This window comes from Octodon degus, unplaced genomic scaffold (genome assembly GCF_000260255.1).
Source record: "Octodon degus isolate 3935 unplaced genomic scaffold, OctDeg1.0 scaffold00014, whole genome shotgun sequence".
NCBI classification, from domain to species: domain Eukaryota; kingdom Metazoa; phylum Chordata; class Mammalia; order Rodentia; family Octodontidae; genus Octodon; species Octodon degus.
In genome coordinates, this window is record NW_004524590.1 from 27071375 (window position 1) to 27084398 (window position 13024).

The 13024-nt window shown below is 33.2% G+C and overlaps 1 protein-coding gene across 1 annotated transcript in view; it reads right to left on the reverse strand.

Moving 5' to 3' along the window:
• Positions 1–13024, reverse strand: part of LOC101574580 (low-density lipoprotein receptor-related protein 1B) — a gene marked incomplete at its 5' end in the record, with an annotated part of 229660 nt that overhangs the window by 10385 nt on the left and 206251 nt on the right. The window contains one exon of the mRNA XM_004626417.1: positions 2166–2242. Coding sequence (XP_004626474.1) covers positions 2166–2242 — 77 coding nt within the window. The remainder of the gene's footprint in view (positions 1–2165; positions 2243–13024) is intronic.

Consider the following 13024-nt stretch of genomic DNA (forward strand, 5'->3'; position numbering starts at 1 on the left):
CTATAAAACTATGGCAAGTACCTTTAAGCAGAATTGCCCTATGATAAGCATTTTCTAATAGAGTCATTTTTGATCAACTTTGCTCTAGTCTGTGATAATTGGACAAGTGCCTAGCCAATAGCCCTTTGAATATGCATCAATACTTTCATTAAATCTAATGTCTTTAAATCAATGATGAGAGAAGCCTAAGAATCTTTGAAAACAATGTTGTAACTTCTTGCAACCCATAACTATCATGCTTTCATGTGATATCCTTTCTTTTATAAGTGTGGCATGTAATTAACATCTTTTCCTCTTACAGAAGTTATTTCCCATGCAAGTGCTTGGTGAGCCCACCCTTCAAAAATTATCTTGATCACTTTCCTCCAAAATATTTTCTGAGCACCAAATGTTCCCTGAAAGGATCGAAATTACGTAATCTTAGAAAATTAAAAGATATGTATTCAGTTTTCTCTTTTTTTGTCTGAGTTTTACAAACAAGCAAAACTGTTTTTGACTTTCTAAATTATTTTATTAGGTAACGTAGAGATCAACATAAAGAAAGGCTAAAGCTCTAATCTTCACATTTCCAATTTATACATTCAGGCTGATCTTAGATTGATATCTTTAAATACAATTTTATTTTTCGTTGCTTTCTGTAGATTGTTTTTAAAATAATATTAAATTAGTATACTGCTAAAATTATTGCTAATGAAATTATTTTGTTGTTTATGTCCTGAGAAGAGAAAGGAGAAAGAATGCTTTTTCTCTTTGTATCTCCAGTTTCCAAATCAAATTAGGACAGCTATTTTGCCTTACAAAATGGTTACTAATCTAATTCCCCAAAGCTCAGCACGCTGGCCTACAAGTGTGTGCCTGTGCTTACCTTTTGGTCTGCCCCCTTCCTGCACCTAATATGAGAATATGCAAGATGCCCCAGGACTAAATGTTACCTTGCTTTTTAAATTACAATATTAATCCCCAGGCATAGTGCTCATACTTACTACTCAAAACTATCTCTAAGTTTTGCAAAGTGGGACAGTATTGTAAAGCAATTAGAAACTGTTTGGAAATAAGGACAACAAATATGTAGATCATGAAATACTGGAGCTTTTTTCAAGGTTACAAAAATCATACACCTTAAACTTTGTTAGTATCTTTCCTTTTAAAAAAATTCTGAAGATGTATTTTATTTGTTTGGCTTTTTGATGTATTTGCAGATGGAATAGAAAAAACTGCTGAAGTATTTATTAGTCAAAGATATTATTTTTAATTCTAAGGAATATTTGCATTAACTTGATATATGTTACAAACCTTTAAAATTATCTCCATTCATGGTATGATAAATGATATATGTAAATGAGTAAACATTATTGAAGACTTTTATTTTTTAAATTCATAATATTTTTTAGTTGTCAAAAAATATGGAAACACAATGATAATGGAGATTAGCCTATCCTAAGAGTACACCTGCTCAAAACGCAGGCATTGTACAAAGTTGATAAATATCTTAATAGCACAATGTCCTGAGTTCAATCCCTGGTACCACACACACACACACAAAAAAAAAATGCAGGATAATTTAATTTTCTTTTTTTAAAACTAGCCAATGAAGTCTTTTTGTGAGAACACACTGAAATGCAAATTTGTTTTTGTTTCTAGGTGATAAGAGAAGGGTTTATGAAGCAGAGCTATAGGAAAAAATGCAAGAACAGAGGTCAGGTGCTCAGAGAAATGAGGCATGATGCAGTTGGATACTGGGACCATATATTTGTTTGAAGTGGTGGAAATCTATAAAATTTTATAATCTAGAGTCTATACTTTTAAAATTTGATAATCTACACTCTGTAATCTAATGAAAATGGGAGTATTTTTCTTTCCAGATTATTTTCTTATTCATTGTAATCCACTGTGTTTGATGGCCACTTCCCAACCAAAGTTAATGCTGGGTTTGAAGCTGTTTTCTGAAAACTTCCCAAGTTGCGTTGCTTTCTAGAAGAAGACATAACTGCTTACTCCTGTCACATCACATCAGAAAATAACACTCACATTTCAAAAGCTTTCCAATAGAGAAGCATTTCTTCTATGATTCCCTGAAGATTTACTAAGTCTCAGTAATGACATAAACTGAAAAGAAAAATTCTCTGCTGCATAGACCACATAAAATATGATCCTGAGGAACTTACTTGTGCTGACGTGGCCAGACTTGCTGCTCTTTGGAGCTGGCCTCTCACACTGTGTGCCTGACCAGTTGGCAGAGCATCTGGAAAGATCCAAACAGTAACAGCACAGGTTAGCGGATGACAAAACTCTGGAGTCTAATGTAGGAATTTTAAATAAAATTATAAAGCAGACAGTTATCACAGATCCATAAATATTCCATAGCTAACTCTGCTAATTTCCTGTGTATTGTCAGTATGTTGAGGGTGACTTCAATTGTATATTTGTTGAAATACTTCTTAGAGTTTAGCTTTATCGCTATTTCTTTGTTACGATTCCACTTAAAATGGCACATTTAATACCAGTATTGAAATCAAGGTTAAGAATTGCAAATGAATTTACAAATTAATGAGGTTTATAAGCAACCACTTAGAAAATCTTTCATGGATCAAATTTCCACATTTTGTTTTTCTCATGAATCAAAGTCCAAAGACGAATTAACTGCTACCCAGCAAGTGGTCATTTGTGTCATGGTTTGAGCCACAGATTTCTTGTTTTCCTACACAAATCATGTCAATAAGCATGAAGTCAAGAGAAAGTACCCATGTTTTTACTGAGAGAAGTTCTTTCTTTTTACAGACATGAGTATATTCTCATGAAAAATCTAGTAAAGTATACAAATAATAGACCTCATTCAATTCAATCCTTTGAAAATAATCATAACCATATCATTAGGTGATTGAGTAAAATAAATTTTGGAGCATCTGTAGCTGCATTTAAACAATGTCACTGGCTAACACAGACACTTCTGTGAATGTGACAAAGAGAATCCACAGGGAAACAATTTAATTGGCCTCAGTTCTTATTTAAAACGACTGTCAAATATCACCATATCAAGAATAGTTGTAAACAATAAAGGGACAGCTTCCAGAACTATTCCAAGAGGATCTCTGTGGGCACAGTGGGCCAAACTAAATAACCACAATTTCAAGGTTTGTGTCAATTCTGTCACAGCCAATTCAGACAGTTGAAGCTATTTTCTGAACTAACCTTCAATGATACAATGTGCATTATTTTTGATTCTAATAAAGGCAGTATTGGCTCTCCCGAAACATGGGCAAACACCATGAAATCATCATACTGACAAATTCAAGTCATGAATACAGAACTGTTTTGTAAAAGCACATAGTAACTTCAGCATAATTGACAGCTATGTTTCTACAGAGTAAAGTTATTTGATTAGTAATGATAAATTATAAAACCATGAATATGGAGCATGATTTAAATGAAAATTAATACTGTTATTTATATTTTGCTTTAGGTGATTACCCAAGCATTAGCCAAATTTTTGACCAGTTATTCATAAAAGGCTTGCCTGTGATATAATTTTTTGTATATTATATGTATATGTAGGATAAGTAAATCATTAAAACAGATAAATGGTCATAGAGCTTGACTTAAAATGTATTTCTCTGTCTTAATGATTTACTTATAGTACTTCTTCTTGAGGTAATGGAAAGAAAAGCACACTTTTACCTAATTAGGATAAAATTAATCATGAAAAAGTTATTTTAAAAAACACTTTCTAATCCTAATTGGTGTGTATTCCAGATGAATATCTGGAAACAATGTCATGACTTTTCACAGATTCTAACTTTTGACATAATCTACAGAAGAGCACAGAAAGAAATGCTTGAGAATTTTTTTCAGATATGTTTTTGCAGTGATTCTGGCGATGCAAAACCCTTGTGTTTCACATAGCTTCCATCTGTCAAGCATGCCCACTGAGAATGTCTTAAGGGCTCTAATGAGAAATTACTAATGATTTCTCAATAACTTATTTATGTAGTTGGTTGCTGTATGCAAAGCTAAATGTGTACAATTATATAGAGTTATTATAATATCACAATGTGCTCTTTCATTACCTCCTTTGAAGCAGTACATTGGTATTCACCTTAAAGCAATGACCAGGGATATTTTACAGTGCTGCAAGAGATCTGAAGCTCTGGAGTTCATCTTTACCTTAAAGTGCTTCAATGTCAGGAAGTGGAACAGGAGCACTTAATGCTAACTGATCAGATCACATTCTAAAATAAGTATCATATATTTTAAATACTTTAGGGCATTAGGAAAAATATATCTTTAGAGCTATGAACAGCAAAGAAGGTAAAGATAGGGTGATTCTTATTCCAAACTGAGAAATTTTTAAGTAGAACAAATAGTATTGTTTAACAGTGTAGCATAATTTCCTAATTTATCAATAGCTTATTACCCAGTCTTCAAGACACATGAAAGAAGTCATCTGTCAATGATCATAATCCTCTTCTCTTAAACTGTACAGACACGTTTAATTTCTAATCTTCAGGGAATATTTTAATTATTACATACTGAAAATAGCTATCAATGATTTAGCTGGAGAGATAATTTTAACAGTTACATGTCTTAATCAACTAATAATCTCTTTGCAATACTTCTACTACTTAAAAAATAATATTTTATGACCAAAGATAAAATATGTTCCACTGCCCTGCATTTCTTCCAGCCTTAAAAAATTATCTCTTTAGAGATATTAAATCAAGTAGAAATCATTATTTTCACTGCCTACCTTACAAAATTACAATTTAAAGCATTTGCTGCTCCACAAGTTTTTCTTCCAATGGTTGATTTAAGACCAAATATTCTCACCATCTTTATAAAATTTCATAAATCTTCATGTTCTGAGTAGACTACAATGATCAAAGCCATTAATGAAGAATATTCACCAAATGGAATGTCTGCAAGTCGTCAAAATTTCCTGCCCAGTCCGCATGAGTTATGTGCACACTAGTGCTGACTATGATCTCCCTCTCCCTCTCATCTGCCCCCCAATATTTCTCAGCCGTAATTCTCAGCCCATCCTCTGGTCACACTTAATCTGTGCTCCTGCAATGCACTGCTCCCTGTGCTTACCCAGGATCAACTCTCTTCAAGTTCTTTCAGCATGATGTTCTCAAGCACTGTATTTCTTTCCACTCAGCATCACAAACATCTTTGTAGCCTTTATTTTAAAATTATACTGCATTCTTTCTCCATTCTGAAGTTTAGAAGAATAAAAATCTACTTTATGTTATCACTATGCTATATTGAATATTTTAAAACTTTCTAAAATTATAACTAAATATTATTGGATTATTTATTTATTTAATGCATTTGGTACAAGGTCTCACTACACATCTCACACTCCTAGTGATCCTCCTGTTTTCAGCCTCCCCAGTGCTGGGATTATAGGGGTGTGGATTTAGTGGCCAGCTCAGCAAGCTAGGGGGCAGGGCCAGCACAGCATATCATTCCTGAAATCGAACCCCAGTCCTTGCACTTGCCTATGCAAGCAGATAGTCCACTGACTTATCCCACTGGCTCATATTATTAGATTATAGATACACAGATAAATTATTGCTGGTCTAATCAAATCATGTACCCTTTTTTCTATAATCATCAGCTGAAGGTAATGTTTCTAGCATTTGAATGCAGCCAATAGCTTTCTTATAAGACGTCCCTGGTTTAACAGTCTTTAACTTTTCCCCTTCTTTCTTAAGACACTGACTTTGAGGTGAAAAATTACCGCTAAAGTTTTTAAAAATGTTGTATTATTCTACCTCCCATAATACTTGAATGCATAAAGTACTCTTTAGTACAGTACATTTTATGATATTTCTTTATGTGAATATGAGAATAATTATCATTGAACCAAAATTTGTTAATACTAAGGTTCTGGGTTATCAAGTGAGAATACTTTCACAAAGCATGTTGGGATTGTGACCAGGAATTTGAATTTTGGCAAGGTTAGTCTGATGGAAGAAGTTCACAGATCATATTTCAAGAAATATTAAGTTATACATCAGAAATATCTTTCTTATATCAGATATTATTCTGCCATTTTTATTCTTTGTATAAGAATAATAAAATAGTGGCCAGGGAGACCACTAAGTGGAATAAGTGCTTGCTTGGCAAGCGCGAGAGCCTGAGTTCAATCCCCAGTTCTGCCAAAAAAGAAAAAAAATAGAATAATAAAATATACCCAGCATGATTGTACCAAAGATTAAATACCCTAAGCAGAACCTGTCCATAGAATATGAAAAGCTGAGTGAGATATTTTAAGTGTTTTCAAAATCAATTTTTATTTTCATATAACCATATGAAAATATGGCAAGTTATCTTAACATGTCCTTTAGAGTATATGTAATTATTATATAGTTATGATTTCTTTATTGAAATTATAATTTTTGGTGCCAAAAGTGAATATCCACTGTAAAGACAACAGTGCAAGGAAACACAATAAACAATTTCAGAATATCAAAATCACTTTGGCATGTACGAGAATAAAATATAGTATTTAACACGGAATTTATCACATTTAATGACACAAGTGTTAAAACTTATAATGAAAGTGTTCAAAATAATGATAGTTTTGAAGTAATACTGTGAGTCTTATCAAGAAATTGTAAATTTCATAAAAATACTGAATATATGTTAAAATCTTTAGATACTGTCTTTCACTAAAAAATGATCAATTTATATAAACTATTTCTGCCATTTTTTATAGAAATATGATTTAGAGTCACTGGATTTTGGTAGACTTTAAGATAAAATAACGAGCTTAATGTCCTCTTTTTCTTCTCATCAAATTTAAAGGTCGTAGGAACTTTCCAATTACAGTGAAATACATGAGTGCAACGAATGCCTAACTCCTTGGAATTGAATTTGTCCTGCTATATTTGTGAGCAAGGATGTACCTCTAACAATGACGGGAGCAATGTTTGTAAAGCAAAATCTTTTAATGTACTCTGTTCTTTCTTCATGAACGAAAACATATTCGTGCCAAGAGGTGAGGCAAGCCTTAGAAAACTTGAGCAAAGTGTCGTGCATAATTAAGTGCTCTCAGGTGTTATTTAATAAAATTTACAAATTAACATATAATTGAAGGTTATATATCACTTACACAAAAGCATTTTTGTTCAGTAATGATAAAAAGGAATAAATAAGTCACTTCAGAAATATTTCTATGAATTCCACCAATTGTACTCTTTTTTTTAATATTTATTTATGTGTGTGTGTGCGTGTGTGTGTGTGTGTGTGGGCCCGCTCAGCCCACCAGGGGGTGGGCTGGCTGGCATGTGGTGCTGGGGGATTGAACCGTGGTCCCTTGTGCTTTGCTAAGCTTGTTCTAAGTAGGTGCTTTAGACCTCTGAGCCATCTCACCAGCCCCAATTGTACTCTTTTGATGTTGAGAATGAGACTGTAGTTACATGATACTCCTTACTGAGACGCTTTACCCTCTAAGCAGTTTCCGGAACATATTATGTCCTCTCCAGGTACAGCGGCATGGCAAAATGTAAAATTGTTCCTTGTGTTTGGGAAGAAATATTTAGACATGCAAATGTTCTATCTTATCTTAAAAATAAAATTTTCATCTGTTATTTCAAAACATGTTTAGAGGAAACTTCTTTATGTACAAAGATACTCTATTTTTACAATGTGTCTCACTCTTGCCTATAATTTTGCATGAAGTTAAATTAATATTCGCTGAAATTTCACACGACATATTCAGACAATTCCATGGATAGAAACGTATCCAGCGTATGAAATGAAGAATACATTCACATAATTTGCCCAAATAAATACAACTAATAAGTAGTTGAAATAAAATGTAATATCATCTTATCATACATTAGCTATAATTCCATTGTCTTTTTGATTCACTGTAGCAGTAGGAAGACATATTTTTGTTTATTTTTCATGCTCAGGCCATTAACAAGCTTTAAATGCAGAGATCAAAAACCACTTTAAGGAAATCAAATAAAAAATCAACACCTTTAGTTCTTGGTACTGGAAATCAAATTTAGGACCCTGTGCTTGCCGGGCAGGCACTTGTGCTTCTGCGCTATCTATCACCAGCCCTCAACACTTTTTTGAGTAGCAGAAGTCGAGGAATTATCACATCAGATCAGAGGTGTGAGCAGTAATGCCGGACAATCTGTCCCTGGTAGCGAGAGTGAGGAACGTATCATTAAATGTTATTAAAAAAAACCCTTCTTGATAACAAATTTGCATTTTGAGGTGGAGTAACATACTGCACAGATAGATGTGTCTTAATATATCATTAGACCTGTCATTTATAGGCTCATCTAAAATCTAAAAATAACAGGGCTGCAGAAATAGCTCAGCAGTCTAAGTGCCTACCTAGGCAAGCATAAGTACAGGGGTTTGATCCCCAGTACGACTTGCTGTGCTGGCCTCACCCTGGGCCCACCAAGCCAACCACCAAGGCCAGGCATAGTGGCTCATGCCTATAATCCTTACGTTGGGGAGGCTGAAACAGGAGGATCACTATGAGTCTGAGCTACATAGGAAGACCTTGTATCAAACACATAAAATTAGTATATATGTAATTTTAGTGTATATATAAGATATATATATATATATATATATCTTAATGATGACTCATTTAATACAATGTTAAATTTACACAATTTATATATTCTTAATTTGCTGATTTATTTTTTTGTGGATTTTTTGCCATAAATTTCTCAGTGCTGTAACTTCTGCTTTTTATTATTGTTAACCAAATTTGATTGTCACTTTAAATAGATATGAATTACATTGCATGATTTTCTGAAAAAAGCTTAATATCTTAAATTTCTGTTTGATGCAATATATATACTTGATTCAACGCTATCAAAATTTATCATAATACCAATTTTATTTTTATTTTATTGGGATTGAACTAAGGACACTGCGCTTGCCAGGAAGGTGCTTATTCTACTGAGCTATCGCCCCAGCCCCCAATTTTAAAGTTGACATTGTATTTTAGCATTAATTACCACTGTAAAGATTAAGCTAACATTAATCTATTTTAATATGAGGAAATTCTGGTCATTTAGAGGTCTTGCCTTCTGAAAAATAAAGTAGGAGTTGATAAAGAAATAACAGAATCACTTATTCAATAATATTTATCTTAGGCAAGTTAAATTTTATGAGACGTTTCCATTGAAGAGTTAGCCATTAATGAAATAAAATCATTAAAGTGAATTTTATAAAATGACTTATTATTGTAGAGACATAATGGAAAGGATAAACCGTGGTTTAACAAATGTGATGTACGAAAGAAAATTTAAGTTTGTTAAGACAAATATTTTGAGGGCAACCCGCTTGGGCCCCCCTCCTGTCCCTCTCTCGGACAGGAGATTGCTTTCCCTCAATAAATATATTCTGGTCATAAAAAGATAGAAATATTTTAATATAAAATTCTACACAGTGTACTTATGCAGAAATGGCTACTACACTATTAATACTGACAAATATATGTATAGGAAATGAAATTTTACTGATGAAAACTTTTCGCCATGTGAATATTATCCAGGATATTTTACTTTAAAGAAGATTGGAAAAGTAGTCTTAGAATAAATAGGCTAAATCTACTTAAATGAGTACCTTACATGCAACAGCTAACGAGAAAAAATAATCCTGAAATTAGTAATAAGTAATATTGTGGGTACATTTGAAGAAGGAAAAGAGGATATTGAGTCAGAAATGGGAGTTACAAATCTGGAGTGAAAGGTGGGAAGAAAATGTGTGCTGCAGTACTGGTGGAAAATTTCCATGATAAATGGCTAATTCCAAAATTGTTTTGAGACATAAAATTTAAGGAGGAGACTATCTTCATCCTTAGTGCTCTGCAGAGAAACTACCTTGAGATCTCAATTCATCTTGTTTTGGACAAAGATTAGACACTACAGATTTTTTTAATTTTTCTCTGAGGACGCAATAAGGATCCTTCATGACTCTTAGAACTTTTAAGGTGGGAGGTGATCAAACCTGAAATTCTGATGGGGAGTTCTGGCATATCGGACTGCAGTTATAACACTGTTCCAGTTGTGTTGCTGTCTGCAACATGTTACCATAACTGTCGAGTAAGTGCGAAGTTTAGGCAGCAGTGGGGTATTAGAAGATATTATTACAGTGTTTTACACATGCATCTTAAGCAAGATATATAATTTCAAGTGTCTCATTTCCAATTCACTTTACATAACAGGGTCCATGCACTGATTTAGTGTGGTTAGCCACTTTTTCTTAATTGAATTTAGTACAGGGCCTACAGGGTCTCACTACACAGATCAGACTCATAGTGATCCTCCAGTTTTTAGTCTCCCAAACGCTGGGATTGCAGGTGCACACCACCATGCCCTGTTTCCATCACCACCTCAGCACTCCCTGTGGGTGGGTCTGGCATGGCATGCGAAGGATTGAACCAGATTACTTAACCTGCCTAAGCAGGAGCTTTAGTTCACTGAGCTATCTGGCTGGCCCCTGGTTAGCTACTTTTTAAATTGATAGTTGCTACTATTGGGAAATGAATCCATCATGGAAACACATATTTTCCTTACAGTGCCACAATCCTCCACGGATAACATACCAGCGTTGTAGAACTGACCAACTGTGTCACTTTCAACTCCTTGTGTACTACAGTTGAACCTCTCTCAACATGCAGGACTTGTACTTTCGCAATTTTTTTTGTAGTTTTAATTGTTTAAAAACAAAACAAGTAATAAAAAGGTAAATGAGATAGTCTTACATAAAATAAACAATTGGTCGTTCAGCTTTAGTATGAATTAACAATTTGTTCATTTCACTTAAGTGCTAATTAGTCACAAAACACCAGATTTATGTATTGTCTATAGAAAAATGTTATGGGCAGGAACAACCTGAAAACTTACATCAAAATGTTCCCTCCAGCAACCATTTCTTTTCTAATCCAAGTGTTATATTCATTTTCCTAGACTTAGAAGTCTAAGTTTTATGCAGGCAGTGGTCTTGAAATTGATGGTGTAAGGGTCTTCAACAAATCTAAAGTGCTATGAAGTGTTTCTACATTATAGAGAAAATTGCAACTCTGAGGTCTGTTACAAGTTTATCTAGTCATCTGAGCAGCTTACAATCACAGATACATTTATTATCTTCTTGTATGTATTTCTATATGCATCCATACATACCTAAATATGAATTTGTCTATAATAGTATTTGAGTATAATTTTCTTAAAAGTAGAGATCTATTAATATATATATATATATATATATATATAACTAATAAATAAATATGCTTGATTCTTATTAAACGAACAAAGAAACAGAGAAGGCACTGTTGAACACATGAATGTCCATACAAGCACATGGAAAGTTCCATGCTTGGCTCTCTGACCTATGTATGACACCACTCACAGGAACATGCTCTGCGCTAGTATATTTCTCTGAAAGTGTTGAGAATGCATTATGCAAACTATTTTATATAAAGTAAATTTTTATTCTGAATTTCTTTAGTGCAATTATTAATTCTTCTATTTACAATTGCGTAATTAGATTCTAGCAATCTAGACATAAATAGATTTACTTCATTTAATCGTATAAATTGTGTACCATTTAGTTCTCATGTCAGAATGCAACAAACTTTGAAATTGTTATTTTTTGTAACAAAAAATCAGTTTTCAAGGTGTTTGGTGAATACATTGACATGGAAACTAGTTTCATAAGTAAACCAAAAAATTTGAATTTAAACATACATTAATTCAATCAGTTAAATGAAAAATTGTCTAAAATAAAATGCCAGTATAAGTGACCTTCATATCAAGAGTAAATTTTGTAATGAGGCAGGTCCCATTTTAAATCAAAATTCCCCACTTAACAAAGGGTCTTGGATCAATTCATCTGATTTCAAGTTTCTCATTTCTAATGAAGACTAACGAGCCTTTCAGTCTTTGTTGCATATTGCCCTCACGTGTAGTCTCTCATGTTTTAACCTCTGATTGGTCTTTCCCTCAACTTTTCTATTTCTTATTTTTCCTTTCAAGTTTTTGTATTTTTCTTTCAGTAACCCATATCATTTTTTTTTCTGTCTGCTTTTCTTCCTTCTTTCCAGTCTTCCTTGCTCCCTTTTTCCTTCTTTACTTTCTCCCTTATAATTTTAAATTTGCAGAGCAAGTTGAACATTTTAAAAACAAAAATAATTCAGATTTTCTTGTCACATTGATATTCTATGCTAATACTTTACATGTCATAAGAATTTAATGCAAGTTGTGGATATTGTGTAATGGAATGAAGATAAAATGTGGTTATTATATTTTACATAGCAATAATATAAATTTAATGTCTAATTTTGATTTTTTATACAATAAATCTTAGAGTATTTTGTCTACATTTATCTCAATGATTTCACTACATTCCTAGTGTTAAAATAAAAAAGATTTTTTTCAAAATTAATTTTAGAGTTTTAAATTTTCTTTTTATTTTCAAATTAGTGTAGTTGTTTATTAATGAATCTAATCCTCTTGCAAGAACATTACAAAATAAATTTGGGATCAGATAATAGACTGAAAATTGACAGATGTAATTTTATTGATGTGTTCAAACATAAATAACTAACAAGAAACAAGCTTTATAGTTATAAGCAAGTTTATATAGTAGTCTAAAAATAGGGAGTATGGCCCAGGATAATCTATAATCCCACCACTCAGAATGCCAAGGCACCTGGGTTGCTATGAGTTTGAGACCACCCTGGGCTACAAGTAATTTCATGGCCTTCCTCCATAGGAAAATCCTGTGCCAAAAAGAAAAAAAAAAGTGGATTTAGCAACTGGGTCCACCTCAGAAACACAGGTGCCTGGCCTCTCCCCTATACTACTGGACCAGGCCACCAGGGGAACTACAGCCTCACAGTAAGACCTGGGCTAGGACATACACTGGACAGGGGAGACCAGAAAGATGGAAAAGTCAGAAATATGAGCCAACAGGTGTTAACTTAAGTGAACCAGGGTAGTGCTTAGGGAGAAAGTCACACAGTATAGAAGCAGGCTGC